We start from the raw sequence: 17,736 nt of genomic DNA on the forward strand, positions 1-17,736 counted from the left end.
ACTTCTGATAAATGTCCAGATTTATTTTTAGCCTGCTGAAGGTTTCTATTTTTTCCTGACATGACTGGAAGCCATAAGTTCAGAGTTTTCACTGAAGGGATATTAACGACAGCTGCTGTGTATAAAGCTGCATTCAAAAGTATTTCTGAGGATATCCGCCATCTAGTGGTGCAGATGTTTCCCACAGCTGCACTTAATGTGTAATTCATTCAGATTCTTCTATGTTTGTTTGAGTGCAAACTGTAGCACTGCTCTGACCCATGATTAAAGAGCACAAGTGTTCACTATGTTAACAAGGACTAATATTAGCACTTGATGAGCTCAGCTATTATCTGATATATTTAGATCTAACACTAACACTGTGGATTCTATCTGAGGAATGTATTTGATTCCTCAAAATATTTAATAAACACGAGATTTTCTTTACAACCTACATTTAGATTTTAAAATTATTATGCATGCCTGTGCATGTTTGAAGATCATTCCTTTGTGTTGGCCATGAGAAACGTTCACTAAATGACATGTTTGATGAAAGCTGAGTGACTGGGCCCTCACATTCTGAGGTCATTGGCAATTTAATGGCTGTTTTATTACCTTAGCATGTTAACCTGAAGCGCTGCTTGGTGTCTAAGAAGAACCGAGGAGCTGCATGAAAATGATTACATCGCAATTATGTCAGCCACTTTGTGCGACTCCTCACTGCCCAGCTGTCTGCCGCCTGCTGCCAAGAAATGGATTAGTTTCACTGCTCCTCTAATAAGACTGTTAGACCAACAGCATGAGCCCAAATAAATGAATGAAAGCTGCAGATAGAGGGACAGAAATAGATTAATTTTGTCAGACTGCGGCGCGTCTCTTCATCCAGTCATAGCTGGAAAACTGGCAGAAGCAGAGGGAGATTCTCATTATCTCTGAGGAACAGTGAACATCCAGCTGACTGTTAGCACGATCAAAACCTGTCAAATGTTCTCACACAGGACACGACAACGTCAAACAGAGAGTGTTTTGTATACCCTGAGGGCAGAAGCACTATCCCGGCTGTAATAAAACTGAGGCAGACCATGTTGGTCCTGTAAACGTAATCTGCAAAGTGTTAATTACAACCTGGCGCCTCTGTGAAGCTGTGTGTGCTGGAAGTCAGCTGAGTCGTCAGCGGCGTCCTGATCTCCTTCCTAAACAACACAGCTCGAGCCATGGCGACAGCCTTGGAAACGAGATTTTCTCTCTGTTGGGGATCCTGTTTGAATGGGCTGCTTTAAACAAATTAAGAAGCAGTCAGATGCTGTGTTTGTGTGACCCCTTTCTCCTCAGGGGTGGGGGGCAGTAGTGGGGTGCAACCAGAGATCCTGTGTTGTTTACTGTCATTCGTGTGGAGGGCCAATGGTTTGTATGTTTACCACACACAACTTCTCACAGATGACACTGAATGAAAATGCTCTTTAAGTTGCAATATAGCTCACAGAGTAATGAGACACCGAGGCCAAAGAGTTGCAGTGATTAATCATTGAAAATGTTGTAAAATCTGTAATTTTTTTTTAAGCACAAAAGCCTAGCTTCCTGCAGTTTCAGCTTATCCAGTATAGGGTTTGCGTTTTTTCTTTGTCGTATATAATATTAAAATTGAATATGTTTGTTTCTGTTGAGCAAAATGGAAACAAACACATCTGCCATGCACAGGGGCACAAGTAAATTTATCAATTACTGTTTTTTGTTTTCAGGAAATTCAACCTTCCTTTTTTTGTAAGACCTAATTCAGAAACCTCCTCCTCTGTCTACCTCTCCCACTGCAGCCCCAGAAGACAGGGTTCAGTCAATGAGCCCCTCACAGATTTTGTTATTTTGTTATTGTGTAATGGTTTCCAAAGGTTGATGGATGGCTCCTCTACAGGTCTCCCTGAGGAGCAAACTCTCTATCTAGACATTAATCTACTGCTGTGAGACAGACACGCTTGTTTAGCTAGCACAAAGCCCAGTAAGCTGTTGTCTCTGAGAAAAAGCTGGCCGTCTCCAGAGCCACTGGAGGCAGCAACGGCTGGAGCCAGAGTAATGACCTGTGAAATTCACCGATAGAGTTGTCCTATCGCACACAGGTCCGCCGGCACCGGGCCTTGTTCGCAGCCTGCTGTTGATTTATCAGTGCAACTCTCCTGGTGCCATTGGCTTTATGGAGCTTTGTGTGGGTTATCCAAAGGACCTCGGATTGGGGGGAAAAGTAATACAGCTTTTTTGAAAGTTACAGCTTGGGCAGATCTGTATAAATATGTCCCCCCACCCCTTTTTAAAAAAAAAAAAAAAAGTTGACATGCAACTCTTAAAACGTAACCAGTTATCTAAGGAAGCAACAATTAAGGTTGGAATTTCTAAATGATTTGGTTAAATTGTCAATATTTGAGTGCCATTTCCTCTGTTCCACTGTGGTGTATCATAGTCATGGTTTCAAACATTTACACTGTTTTGTCCTTTGGAATAGTCAATATTTTCTCCCCTCTGCAATCAGATTAGGATATGAGGCTGAGCGTTAAGGAGTGGAGCCTTTGATGGTGGTAAGGAAAGTAGTTGTCTTCCCCAGAGCAGAACATACAAAGATCAGAAGGGCAACCTTCCCGCTGGCATCTTATGTCTAGTAGATACAGTTTGACTTTGTTAACTCAGTTTCACAGCAGAAGGAGATTCCTCCTTATGCCTGCCCTGTGGGTGTTAAAAGAAACTACCCTATGGGAGAGAAGCAGGGTTTCATGTCAAAAAAGGCTTTTGTACAATAACTCCGCAGACTCTTATTCATATTTCCATCCGTCTTGCCTTTTATTTGACTATGTTATTCTCAGTGCTGTTTTATAATAGTGCTTTACCACATTGTGTTATCCCCAAATAATTATCATCGTTGATATAATTTAATAACACTGCTGAAGTTCACACTGAAAAAAATGGCAATTTTTAGCCGCTACAATGTTTAGCATGTTCTTCATCTTAATAGTTAGTTTAATGTGTCGACATCTGAACTTGGGATGCCACAATATCTAGTTTTTAATTACAGGATCATGTGGTGAAAAGAATATCAGTAGTATCGCAATAGTTATAGGTTTGGGGGAAATAATCAGTCAAATTCATCTTTACCTTCTGTTTATTATGTGTTTTGTCTCATTTTTAAGTTATAGGGAGGTGAAGAAATGGTCTGTAAGCATTACTGAACTATATGTTGTTCCTATGTTGGAGATACCAACCAGATAGGTATTCGTGGCTCACAGTATCAATATTACTGGTATATCCTAACACCCATTGCTAATGCAAACACTTCATCTAGTATTTGACATTTTATTTTGGACCAAAGTGGTGGTTTGACCAGCATTGTAATTCCTAGTCATATGGCTACTGTGGCTTATAATAATGAACTGTATTGGCTCATATAGTTAAAATCACAGAAGACATACACTACCAGTCAAAAGTTTGGACACACCTTCTTATTTAATGGTTTGTCTTTATTTATATGACAATTTCCATTGTAGATTCTCACTGAAACATCAAAACTATGAATGAACACATATGAAATTATGTAGTAAACAAAAAAATGTTAGGTCAAAACATGTTTTATATTTTTGATTCTTCAAAATAGCATTCTCTCGATGAGCTTCATGAGGTGAAGAGATGGTTTTCACCTCACAGGTGTGCCTTGTCAAGGTTACTTTGTGGAATTTCTTGCCTCCGTAACGGGGTTGGGACCATCAGTTGTGTTGTGCAGAACTCAGGTTGGTTCACAGTTGACAGCCCTATTTGACAACTGTTAGAACCAATGGCAAGAACCAATCCGCTAAGTAAAGAGAAACGACAGTCCATCATTACTTTAAGAACTGATGGTCAGTCTGTCTGGAAAAGTGCACTTGCAAAAACCATCAAGCGCTATGACGAAACTGGCTCACAGGAGGTCTGCCCCAGGAAAGGAAGACCAAGAGTCACCACTGCTGCTGAGGATAAATTCATTCAAGTCAACAGCCTCAGATATTGTAAGCCCTTTAAGCTTCAGTCAATTCCAGCCGTTTTCAGTACAAAAAATCGCTAATATTCTATTTTTAAATAAAAAAAATTACGAAAAATACGGGGAATATTGGACGCGCATCGGGAGGTGCATTTCCTTGAAAACGACCGATTCGGGGATTTTATACCGACTTCAGGACATGTTTTGGACAAAATAGTTTACTGGCTTGTGTCATCTGATGTAAAAGGTTGGATTATGGCCGTTTTTTGTGGAATCTTTTTTTTTGTGTGTAATAATAAACCCGGAAATGTGAGTCGCGCTGTGTGCTTTGAAGCCGTGTATAGAGAACGGATGGATGAATATTTGTTTTTGTCGGACAAATGTGTTTTTCTCACCCGCTGTGGTAATCGCATCTGAAAGTGGTTTATACCGGCAGATTCATGAGAATCTAAGCTTTCCATCGGTGTATAGTGTTTGTATAATCGCGTTTGCACCCGTCGGACATTCTTGAAATTCCTATGCAAATTAGTAGGTGTACCGCCGGCGGTACACTGAAGCTTAAAGGGTTACCTCAGATTACAGCCCAGATAAATGCCACACAGAGTTCTAGTGGCAGACACATCTACACATCAGCTGTTCAGAGGAGACTGCACCAATCATTCCTTTATGGTCAAATAGCTGCTAAGAAACCACTTCTAAGGAAAAGCAACAAGAAGACATTTATTTGGGCCAAGAAACACAAGGAATGGACATTAGACCAGTAGAAATCTGTGCTTTGGTCTGAGTCCAAATTTGAGATCTTTGGTTCCACCTGATGTGTCTTTGTGCAACGCAAAAAAAGTGAACGGATGTTCTCTACATGCATGGTTCCCACCGTGAAGCATGGAGGAGGAAGTGCGATGGTGTAGGAGTGCTTTGCTAATGACATTGTTGGGGATTTATTCAAAATTTAAGGCACACTGAACCAGCATGGCTACCACATGCCATCCCATCCGGTTTGCATTTAGTTGGACCATCATTTATTTTTCAACAGAACAATGACTTCAAACACACCTCCAGATTATGTAAGAGCTACCTGACCAAGGAGGAGAGTGATGGAGTGCTGCATCAGATGACCTGGCCTCCACCGTCACCTGACCTAAACCCAATCGAGATGGTTTGGGATGAAATGGACCACAGAGTGAAGGAAAAAAGGGCCAACAAGTGCTCAGCACTCTCGGAACTCCTTTAAGACTGTTGAACAACCATTTCAGATGACTACCTCATGAAGCTCATCGTGAGAATGCCAAGAGTGTGATTTTATTCCACACTTTTATTACTGCATAAATCCATATGTGTTCATTCATAGATTTGATGCCTTTGGTGAAAATCTACAATGTAAATAGTCATGAAAATAAAGAAAAATCATTAAATGAGACGGTGTGTCAAAGCTTTCGACTGGTAGCTTAATTTATGTCCCAAGTGAGCGCTGCATAATCAGTCTTTATAAATCTGTATAAAACAAACAATAAAATTGATAATTGTGTGATATTAAAGGATTTGTTTAAACCTTCTGTATGGTCACCAAATGTAAACACAATTTCTGCTGTCATTTGTGTCTAATGTTTCTAGTTAGTAGACATTGTAGATTTTCGGATTTCAACTCAACCTCTAAACAGAAAATGATGCTATCCAGTTTTAGTCAGATGTTTCAGATGCTCCCTTCAGAAGATTTTATTAATTTAGTCCTTATAGGATCGTCTCATTGGTTGGCAGCCGTCTTTGTAACGCCCCCGGGCTATTTCAGGCTGATGAGACCAGGGTTCCTACTGAAATGAATGGTGAGATAGCCTAAATTTTAATAAGTGGTCACTAAGACATAAAAATTGCATATATAAAATCACCAGTCAAATGTGAAAAGAAAACCCCATGAAATTTGGTGGCTTTGCTCTAAATAAAGTTTAAAAAAACATTTTTCCCCATAGTTTCTTTGATTAGTGCAACAAGATGACTAGCTAAATGTTTTCCATTTTCTAGCCTAGATTACCTTTTTCAGGAGTGGTGGAACATGTTTCATCTTTGGAGTTACAAAGTTCTTCCATAAATTTCTGCTCAGGATTCTTTAAGTCTTCACCTTATCCCTTCTCTTGTTCTGCGTGATAATCAGTGATACTTTTAATCCCAAAAACATTCTTCAAGTTCTAACAGCAGAGTAAACTTGTCTACGGAGTATGACATATCACTGGGTGTGCTTCAAGGTTCAGTTTTAGGTCCTTTATCTTTATAAATCCCCCTATGTAATGCAGCTCTGCTCATGTTATGCATGTTGCCATGTACACAATACAACACCTTGTTGCTACTTTATGCGTATGTTAGAAAAACAGTGACGTTCCCAATGTCCCAGAACATCTTATCATTCTAGCAGGACTAAACTGACTATTTATTTTCTTCATGGACCAAAAACTTTTTCAACTTGATGACATACATACATACATAGAAATACATAGAAATCTTGGTGGTGTTTTTCCTTTTAATGTTGACACAACGTACTTTTCTCTGACAATCAATCAGCACCTAAATTAATTTATTAGGTTTGCACTGGTAGTTAGACACATTTAAGTATCACAGTGAAAGTTTCAAAGGAATTCTTTTTGTGCAACATGGCCCCCACATTCCTTTCTCACGTTTTTACAGGTAGCCGAGTGGCAATTGAAAAAAGTGTTTATGGAGCCAGTATGACATCAGATACCATGACTAATCAATAGGACTTCTCTCTGCCTGCTTGCCCTTCAGGTGTCCGTGAATTCGGAGGGAAGGAGGCGGAGTTCATCTGGTGTAATAAAAGTAAGCTGGGAGGAAAATGTGACAGATGTGGAGGCCTGTGCCAACGAGAAAAGCGAGAGTAGGACTGTCAGACATGTCGACTCCGGCATGGTGATGGATGGAGAGTGAGGTAAGACAGATGACATCGTCTGTCTGAGGCCGTGTTGTCATAGTGGAGGATTGCCGCTTGTCTTAACCTCTCAATATCAGAGAGCAAACTGAAGTTTGTTTACACTGCTCCAGTGGAGTGATTTAGAATGAGGGGTGAGGGAGACGTGGGTGTAGGTATGCTCGCTGGAGGGTCGGATCAGGTTTCTAAACATTCCCTTTGAAATCGAATAGCAGCCATCCCGGGCGTTTTAAACTCAGCAAGCTCCATTTGGTTACAATCCTCAAGGTAGAGAGAGGAGTCCAAACACAAATACAAACAAAGAATGAAATATCAATACCAGTATTTGACTGTGATTCCCCATATTCCAAAACATTCAGCAGAAAATAAAATAGTGGATACATTCTTACCTTTAATCTGGTATGCATTCATCAAGCACTATGAAGAGTTTAGAACCAATGCTTTTAACTTAAGTAAAATCTTTTCTCCAAATAAAAAAGGTAAGTAAATGAGTTCCCATACTTGTCTTGTGTTGCATCCACTGTATCAGTTGTGTATTTTTAACAGCGCATTACAGAAAAATCTTATTTCTAGCTTTTAAACCAGAGGAAAGGAAAGGGCCGATTGATTTACAGCATCTTGTGTTGCTAAAACAATGGGGGGAAAAAAACAAAAACATCCCCAGAGATGAACTTGCTGAACACTCTTCAAAACAACATGGTTTGGGGTGTGTGTTATTGTGATGGAAGATGGATTAGAGTCTGGCTTATTTTGCCAGGAGTCAGGTGTGGGGTAGGGGGGTGGTGTTGGGGATTGGAGTTGGTGCATCGGCGCTGGGGGTGAGGTGGGGGTTTAGGCTCATTTCCAAACCCTGCCTGAAGTCAGCACTGGGTTGGGCTGTCGGGTATATATGTGTGTGTGTGTGTGTGTGTGTGTGTGTGTATTGGGTTGGGGGGGTGCGGGGTTGGGATTACACTGTCACACTGTTCATACTGTTTATGCATACCAGGCCACTGTGAGTGCCTCTTTGTCGCATAAGTGTTTACTTGAATTTATTTTGGGAGAATTCCACATGACTGGGACGGGGATCTCTATAAATTATGGAATAGAGCGCTTTGTGTAATGATAACTTCTGTCAGTTAGTCAGCCTGTGTGACAGTGTTTTTAAGAGTGTGTAAATACAGGGGTGGTGAAAGAGGGAGAGGGGCGTCTGTGTGTTGAAAGGTGCTGCAGACTTTCCTGTTCATTTAGTCTCTTCAGCAGAACAATAACAAAGCTTTAAAATGAGCTCCCTACACCACTTTGCATGCAACACATTTTACCACATATTTACTTGCATACTGTACGTCTGCACAATTTTGGAGATAATCCCATTTTATGCTACTTAACACTTAGACCACAGCACTTTTCAGTTGAAAATGTTGTACTTGTTAATCCACTACATTCAGTTTGTACGTACAAAAAATATGGTGAGCTTATAAAACAGTATGCATTCTTGCAGTCTTAACCACCTAACAATGGCTCCATCTCAACTCACTACAAAGGATACTTTAAGCTGAAGTTAACCTTGATAGAACTGAGCTTTGTGCTATACACTCATCAAATGTGCCATGTAGGGACATCATTCACAATTATTTTCTCACTATTATCACGTTTTATTTATGTAGTTTACAATATGGATAATTTTTATTAATTTATTCAGTGTTTGCCTGAACAGCAAAGTCAGCATATAATGATATGAGATAGGGCTGATCAGATTTCACCACACGTTTATCATGTGTCGTATGTGATATTGACATCATATCAATAGACAATAAAAATGTAAAAAAAATCTACTGTTTTCATGCCTTGAGTTTGGCACTTGGGCATCACCATCTTAGTCTTTAGTAACCAGATATAGCAAGTGGCAGATTTGACTGTAAACGTTAGCAACTTTTCAATCAAAAACTAGCCCTGTCCAAAACATACCCTGCTATATCATCTATTTTACTCCAAATTGGACTATTATTTAGAAAGTGAGCATCATGCTGCATTCTAAAACTCTTTAAACTAGCAATTGAGACCATAAACTCATTTGGAAAATGTTTACTGAGGTACCAGATCGAGGGTGAAATTGGTGCATTTTCTCATGAACTTCTATACAGTAGGACATGGGATTGCAACCAGATGAGTCCCCCCCCTACTGGCTGTTAGAAAGACTGTAGGTTTATGTCACTTGGCTTCACATTTTATACTTTGACGCTGCGTTCATCCTCTTCACACAGTCTGTAGTCTTGTGTCTGTCATCTCCTCCGACATAATTTTACATGGCAGTAGTAGTCACAGTTACTGCGTTTTCTACTTATTATATTGCAGCTGGTAGCCAGTGTTTCAGTACAGTACCACCACCAACTATCTCAACCAGATAGTCACTGGACTAGAGTTTTTGTGATATTGTCATATCTGTATTATTCACATGATATTATATTAAGCATCTTAAAATTATCACAAGTATCATCAATACCAGTATATTGTGACACCCTTAACTTTTGAAAAATGTGCAAATGTTTGTATTAGTCAGTATAAGCTGGAGCAAGCAATTTCTCTCCTGCTCTTGTCTCTTCTAAGAGTTAATTGACTTATTTCTGTCATTTAAGTATACAGATGATCACTTCAGCACAGAGAATATAACTATATATCATTTTACTCATCCATACTCATTACAGGTCATGCTCAAAGCTTTTCAAATGTGTGCGATAAAAGCTGCTAAGAATTAATAGAACAAACTCACTATCTCTACTGTCTGCAGCTGAGGAATGATGGAATATTGGCGAAATCGTCAGACTAACTGTGCTATCCTCGGTCCTGTAAAATAACTGTTTTTCTGGGACTGAAAGATTATTTGTCTTCAACGACTAAGTGCTGAATCAAAAGCAGAATTATTCTGCGGTTGCTTTCAGTCCACAACTTTGCTGTTCTTGTGGGTTGGAGACAGAAGGTATTGCACAGCCAAGCCATACACACACTTAATACCTGTAGTTGCATGGAAATGAGTGGCTGAAATTTAATCACAGGCCATAAAGTGAAAGCGTTGGCTTGTCAGGCACATGTACAGGTTTCCAGTGTTATCCAGAACATCAGATGAGATTGCAGTGGAAACCGAGGACATCTACATTTCTCTTGGCAAGCATGTGAAATTAGAAACTGTGGTTGTAGACAAGTAAAGCACAAGCTGTAATTGAAAAAAAAGAAGAAGCAGTTTATAGGTTTCGTGTTGTTTTTCAGTTAAGGACAAGATATTACTATTGCTGTTGCTCTTATTTTTCAGGAAAATTTGTTTAGACAAGCATTAGGAACACTTTTTAAATTGTATATGAATGGTACATGATACAAGTCACTGATTTAAGTTATAAGGATCTAAACACAGCCATAAACACATTATATAATTATAGCTAATTAAGAAACGGATGCACTCTCAGATATCTTTACCTTCAAGTACAACAGCACCATCTAGTGGTTCTGACAGTATATGTACTCATTGGTTGCAATGGAGTCTTGGAGTAGAGAAAAGACTTGGAACGTGTTATTGACCCAATTTCTAGGAGCTTGTTTGCTTCTTAATGAGTAGGCAGGATGTTAGTGAAACATTTAGCAGTGGTGCTAGTCAAGACTCAAACTACACTGATTTAGACTGGAAGAAAGATCAAATCCATTCTTGACATCTTGGAAATGTTGATTTCCGACGGCCATCATTAATCATTTAATAGTACATTTTTCTTGGAACATCTTGCACAATTTTATAACATGATGAAAGTTGGGATAACTATCATTTATTTAGTATTAGTCTGTTTATTTAACTGTGTAAATGTCTGAAAATTGCAAAAAAACATCAATAATGATGAGCCTATTGTTATGTCTTTAGCATGGTTGTTTTGTCTGACAAGCACTTCAGAAACCAAATACATTCGGTATTTAATCCTACAATAATAGAAACAGTATGACCCTATGTGTCTTATGTGTTTGGTTAAAAAAAGACAAATATGAGTTGTACCATTTATTAGTCAATTTGACAAGTGGCACGATACAAAGATTGATGTCACAGTCCTATTCTTGAAAGGCTTTAAATTTGAAATAAATAGTTTGTAAAAAGGAAAATGTTTCACTGAGATGGTTAGTAGACCTAAAAAGAAGATGCCAGGTTCTTTCTTTTCATCAAATAAAAAAAAGCATGTACAAAAAATCACAAACATCTTGCATTACCCCATAGCCTATCACATAATAGTGGTAAAAGACATCTTGATTAACCCTAGACTAATCTTTAACCTATTGTCTGGTGGATTTCCTTGACTCTGAGAGAAATGTACAGTATGTTGAAGCTATACCTACCAGTAACACATGTAATATGAATTCCTGGATGGAAACTACTTCTATAACTTGGACCTAAACCACTCTTATGGTTTCAATAAGGCATCCAATATTTGTCTGTTCCATACATTTGTGTTAAGTCTTCCAGCCGGGCTTTCCCCCCTCCGTTTCAAAACAATCCAGACAAGGAAATAAAAAAAAAAGGTATAGTCTCCATGCTATGCTCTAGGGATACTCCTTTATTGAACAACCTGAAATTCTACCTATCTTTGGGGTAATGCCTTTGTGTTTAGTCTTTGAGAGAAAGAAAGGCACAGTCTGCAGAGCAGGATTAGACAGAAGAGTTCAGTCGAAGTGCTTTGTTGCTGAACTCCTCTCAAGGGAGCAGAAAGTAGCGCACATTGTTGCGGTTTCTTTTCCGTTACATCAGATAAAGACCTTTTTTCTTTTTGTCTGGGAGGCCAAGCCTGCAGCTCCTGAACCCATGCATGCGGGGTGAAATGAGATGTCCACAGCTGCAAGTAACAAAAAACCCCCAAAAAACACAATACTAGCAAAAAAAAAAGGGATGTCGGTTATGGAAAAAACTAGCATGGACATGATGATATCTGATGTTTCGTAGTCAAACAATACTGAGCCATTTATTGTTGAGCTTCATCCACACCCAACCTTTCCCATTGTGGTTTCAAAGCAGCTAAAGACCCATGGGAGGGTGTGACACACCAGGTGTCGTGTTCTTAATCTTCCTGCTATGTTCACACTCATTTTCTGGTTTTTGTCTGTATTAATTACAAGTCTGAGAAAGTTGCTGGTGAATATCTCCTTGAAGGACAGTACTGATGCAAAAGCGGAACAGCAAACCTCAGCCAGGGCCGAGTTTTATCTGAGCATCGAGGGGGAACAGAGATACTGTATCTAACTCCCTGCATGCTTCAGCCCGTTTGGAAAACTGCGCTGATAAAGTGGCTGCACTGTGGAATGAATCTTCTTTTTCAGGCGATAATGGTGCGCACGGTTCAACACTGCGTGGAGCTTGGAGACACTCCTGATGAGCTTTTTCAGTACACAGAAATGAAGCTGTTGTCTGCAGCTTGAGTTGGTTGCTGCTACTAACACAAGTTTACGCAGCATGAAAGTCCAATACATTTATATAAAAGCAATTTGACACAACGATAGTATACCCTGGAGGGAAAGGTTTTCCTAACCCATAAGAAATGAATATACATATGCAGCACATGCTGAAAAAACAGAGGTAGCTAATTTATGAAACCTTACAAAAAATAAACCACACTATTGACTCAATACTACAGAGTTTAAAATTGGCTTATGGTAGCTATTAGGATTCACAACATCCACAGATTATCATACACTAAATGTCTGCTATCTATAAAAGAAACTAGCCCTCCTGCTCACGCCTACCTTTCATAATTTCTTCATTAAGACATTCCTTCTATCTGCAATGCTGTATAAAAACAAAGCAGATACCCTCATTAACAGAGATCAATATGAATATATAAATGCAAATATTTCTCACAGATACATAATCACTGGAGTTTAAACTTAATGTTTAAAAGAAGAATATGCTGAATAAGTTATTTTTTTCCAGTAACAATGCAGTTTTGGAACAATACTTGTATCTTTGAGATTATCGGGCCAAACCAAAATGCAGTTTTTCGACATGAGCAAATAAATAATTACAATCAATAACTGACTTTCAGTACTTTCATGTGTTTAAAATTGGTCTTGACTAAAAGAAGATGAAAAATAAATTCCTTCCCTGATGTGATTCTCCAGCCAAATGTTCATCTAGTTCGTTGAGAACCCTGCTCTATTTGTCCGGTCAGTAGTTGCGAATGCTGAAGAAGCCTACACTGGTTGGCGACTCCTTGACTGTGACGGTAACCAGATTAGCAGTGACATCTGTTACAAACACATGTTCAATCAGACTACGTGTCGGCTTCCAGTCCTGGTTTTGGACCCCAACAGAGTGACCCTGTCCGGCATACGAAGAATCCTGGTCGGAGTCCGAGCTGCTCTCCTCCTCTCCTGTGCTCATGTCGTTCATTTTGGCCTTCTTGCCATCTTTGGAGGCTGATCTCTCGTGCTGGCCCTGGACTTCTGTTGAGGATTTATGCACACTGCTCTTCTCCAGCCTGCCTTGCACTCTGGAGGTCTGGATTTCATTCACCTCTCTGACCTTGTCTGCTCCAGGCTGTGTTTTTCTGGCCGGCGGTCTTCCAGGGGTCACTGGGCTCTTAGGAGGATTACACTCCTGACTTTGTGTCACTGTAGTTTTCCTTGCTGGGTTTGTTGCATTTCTTGGGCCTGTTGTTGGTGTAGTACCATTTCCAGGAGCATCATTGCTTTGCGCCCCTTTGTTCTGGAGGTTGAGGGGCTGCAGACCAGGACCTTGATTGGAAGAGGCATTTTTCGACTGCAAAGAAGGTTTAGTATTGGGTATCCGCTGCACTGTCGACCCAGGGGCCTGGGGTTTCTTTTGTCCATTGGGGGAGCTCAGTGTATGCTGAGTGGTCCCTTGAATGGGGTGTTTTGATGTATTCAAATTCAACGCTGCTACGCCTTTTGATTTGCTAGCAGCTGCTTTCAAATCCAGACTTGTCCCACTGCTTATACTGGATATGGAAAGTTTACCCTCAGTGACATTTTTGCTCTGGTTGGATTTGTTCATGGAGAGGGAGGCAGGTTGGACTGACGACCTGCCAGATCCCACGGAGCTCGTGGAGTTTTTCACAGCCCCACCCTGAGCCAGAGGGCTCCTGTTCTGACCACCGACTGCTTCCCTGGCCGAGCCCCGATGGAAACCCATGAAGGTGAAGCTTGCTGGGTGAACAGGCTTTTTGATTGCTCCTGGAAGATCTTCATCTTTGGTTGTCTTCAGGACTTTGCGAGGGCCCTTGTTCTGTGGAAATTCCTTCATTTCAGGGGAGAGAGGTTTCCTGCTCCGTTTCTTTGGGGGCTCCTGTTTGGCCATGACGATCTGGGCCTTCTTCTGAGGGACAGGATGCAGGTCTCTTGTTCTGACACTTGGGTTCACCTGTTTGACGTGGCTGCTGTCATCTTCGTCGTCTGATGAGGATGAAGAGGATGAGCATGAGGATGAGGAATCGGAGGACGATGATGAGGAGCCAGATGAAGAGCTGCTTGACTTTGGAGCTTCAGGCACATTTTCCTAAATTTTTAAGAACAAATATTAGATACTTTGAACAAAGTCCAAAAAAAGTTGTGTTCAGCTTTGCCCTGTACTCACAAGGATTTTCCGAGGTCGTCCTCTTGGCCTTTTTCCTCTTTTAAGCATCAGAAGCTCCTTTTCGTGCTCTCTATCATGAAAAAATGTACTTAATATTACTTATCTTAATAATTCATTGATTTTTAGAAACAAAATGTTTTCATCGTGGGCACTGTTTTATGTCCATGTTGTTGTTCATGTGAAAGCATCTTCTAGTGGCAAAATACAAATGAGACGTATCAAATCAGTGGGCACTACAATTTACAGATGTTTCTTTAACGCCTCACATGCAGGCTGCAGAAAAGCCTCTAGTTCAGATACTACAACACAGCAACTCCATGCTAAAATTGTGATTAAGATTTAATTACTTGTGCATCCATATCGCCTCATTTTTCACATTAAGCTTTTTTATTTTACTATTAAGCATGTTTTTCTATGTTCAACATGGTTAAAACACAGCGGATGAGCTATATGATAAACTGCGGTATATTTTATATCACTATGAAAATTTAAAATATTAGTAGGATTTCAGTTACATCGAAAGAGTTTCAATTAGGTCTCATGATTTGGAAAAAAAACAATAACATGATTAAAAAAATAACCAGTCTTGAAATGCTGGGAAAATTACTATTCAGACAAAACTAAGCTCACTGTGTGTTTGAAGTTTATGTGGCGGATTTGAAAATGAAAAGACAGACTCACTTCTTGTTGAATGCAGCCAACAGTCTGGGGTCAAGGATGTTTTCTTGGGGCTCCCAGCTGTTGTGTCTGAAAGAAATTAAAACGAGGAACGTTAACACATCACAGTATTCATCAAAATCAAGAATAAGCAACATGGCCCAGAGAGATTAAATATACCCTCCAGCCTCAGCAGTAACCCCAGATTTTACAAAATGACCTTTCACCAGAGTCGTTCATTCAGGAATAGAGGACTCTGTTGTTCCAGCAGTCACGATCTTAGCAAAGGCAACCTGTGTGTTACCTGAGTCAAACTATTAAAAGATTGGCTGAGAAACACTGTACTGAATATACTATTCATGTTAGCTCAAAACAAGGTGAGACCTACAATCTAGTACTGAACAGAAATAAACAGAGTGAAGCTAAAATGTATAATAACTAGATCAAATGGTGACTCTACATACTACTATAGATAATTTACTACTTCTATTTTGAAATTGCACCAATACTTGTCTCTTATCTACTCTGTGTTAACACAGCCTGCATTTCAGCCAAATAATTCCTGAACTTTTTGTGTGTCACTCATGGCTTCAGAATTGTGTACATTAGTGCAGAATTTTATTTTATTTTTACAGAATCTGGTTAGAACAAAATGTTTGTTTTGGCGACTTTTTGAGTGAGACACGTGATTTTTGTCGAAATGTCACAAGTTTAGGCCTAGTTTTGGTGAAGTTTTCCAAAAGAAAGGCATGTCACAGATAAGTAGTTCACAAATTCTTTCTATAATAAACAATTTGATTAACACCTCTCAAACGCGCCCATAGGTTTCTGGGTTTAGAAAGCTCAATCAACAAATGACTTAAATGGCTACAAACACCTTGGCATGCTTTTCAATATATATCATATCCTTGACAAATGTTAATTAAGGTTCATGTGGACAATATCTTACACTCTATAAAGTAAATTTTCCAGGGATTTTACAGAGATATGTGGGGAATCAACCAAAGACAAACTGTTGACAAACTTAATAATCAATCTCCCATAGCTACCACATCAGACTCAGTTATCTGTTTCCACAAGGCGAGAAAAACTTAGTGACTGCTCATGTTTGTTTGTTTTGTTTTGTTTGTTTTTTAAAAAAAAGGAAGAACATTTATTAGGCTGAAAATGTCCTGACACTCATGAAAAGTTTGTGGAGAAATAACTTTGACTGTACTGACTCCACATGATAGGAAGATCCAGTGTCATTTCATTGCGGTTACTTCGTCTTTGCGACTTTTTCTCCATCTGAAAATCAAAACCTCTGTTGGTCTGCTTCCCTCCTGTGAGTGAATGAAGAGCTGCATTGAAGGCGTCGAATGATTTGATCATTGGTGCAAAAGTAGGAGAATGAAAACTTGCCGAGCTGCAGAAACAAACTGCAAACAGGCTGCTTTGCTTCTCTTGTCTTACTTGGAGTGATCTGAGCTGCATGCATGGATAATGACCTTTCCTCATCACTAGTTGTTTGAATGGCCTACTCTGATCAGCAGTGAAATAAGCAACCCCCACCCACCCGCACACGCACGCACGCACACACACACACACACACACACACACACACACACACACACACACACACACACACACACACACACAAAGGATGTGGGTCTAACAGAAAACCATGGAGCTGGCAGGCAACGGTGTTCATTGATGGTGGATTACAGCAACAATGTGAAGTGAACAGAAAGGGCAAGTGACAAGAAATGAAGGCGTAGTGGAACCATAGAAGCATCAAGAAAAAAAACACACCCCAAAAACAGCAGATGTTTTAACGTATATAGGACTATAAAAGCATATAGCATAATTGTAAAGCCAAAATCGGTAATTTAGAGCAAATTTGGTTTCATTATTTAACAAAGTTCACGCAAAACTTGTCAAAAAAAAGAATAAAATTAATCAAACTGTAACATTCTTTAAAAATCTTACAATATTAAACGCACATGAAGCGGATGTAGCTTAAGAAGTATTTTTCTTTAGCTTTCTGCTAACTTCCAAAATTTCAGTTGTTATGAACAAAAGGAAGCTAAAGGCTCAATTTGTGAGCTAGATTCGAACAAACCGCCCACAGAAGCGAAATCCAGCAGTTGTACTAGCTTTGTTTCGGTGCTTTTCGCTAAAATTTACTACCAGTGTAAGAAACAGTTTGGCTAAAAAGAGCAACAAGCGACACGTTGTTGTTGTTTTCATTGTTTCGGGCTGAGCAGCACCACTTGTACTTACTTGGATGACCATCCCCTCCACTTCACCAAAAACTCCAACTTTCCCTGAAAGAAAACCAGAACAGGGAGAGGGTTTATAGGCGGCCAACCAGAAGGACAAAAACCAAAAAACACGGATCAAGACTATTTTCACAGCTCTGACCTTTCTCAGGCGTTTGTTTAAAATGCATTCCGCATCAAAAACCTGCTCTCCCACGGCGCTTAGCTCCTCCATGTCTGCCTTCACCCCGAATAAGAATCCTTTATCAAAAGACCACAACTGCGTCAAGCTGCGCAGCGACAGGACCGGAAACCCCCAGCGAGGACTTCAAAATAAGGTACGATC

At 39.8% G+C, this 17,736-nt stretch overlaps 2 protein-coding genes across 6 annotated transcripts in view; one reads left to right on the forward strand and one right to left on the reverse strand.

The window, feature by feature from the left end:
* LOC110948477 (RNA binding protein fox-1 homolog 3-like) overlaps window positions 1-17,736 on the forward strand; it is a 550,111-nt gene that overhangs the window by 51,550 nt on the left and 480,825 nt on the right. For all 5 annotated transcript variants that reach the window (XM_051941123.1, XM_051941117.1, XM_051941119.1 and 2 more), the window contains exon 4: window positions 6,743-6,902. The gene's annotated coding sequence lies outside the window, so the exon portion shown is untranslated. The remainder of the gene's footprint in view (window positions 1-6,742; window positions 6,903-17,736) is intronic.
* Window positions 10,902-17,673, reverse strand: cbx2 (chromobox homolog 2 (Drosophila Pc class)). The gene is made up of 5 exons (XM_022190024.2): window positions 17,554-17,673; window positions 17,413-17,456; window positions 15,175-15,240; window positions 14,494-14,563; window positions 10,902-14,415 (listed from the first exon to the last, which is right to left on the reverse strand). The coding sequence occupies exons 1-5, from the start codon at window positions 17,623-17,625 to the stop codon at window positions 13,066-13,068; spliced, it is 1,602 nt and encodes a 533-aa protein (XP_022045716.1). The 5' UTR covers window positions 17,626-17,673; the 3' UTR covers window positions 10,902-13,065.

This window comes from Acanthochromis polyacanthus, chromosome 21 (genome assembly GCF_021347895.1).
Source record: "Acanthochromis polyacanthus isolate Apoly-LR-REF ecotype Palm Island chromosome 21, KAUST_Apoly_ChrSc, whole genome shotgun sequence".
Lineage (NCBI taxonomy): Eukaryota > Metazoa > Chordata > Actinopteri > Pomacentridae > Acanthochromis > Acanthochromis polyacanthus.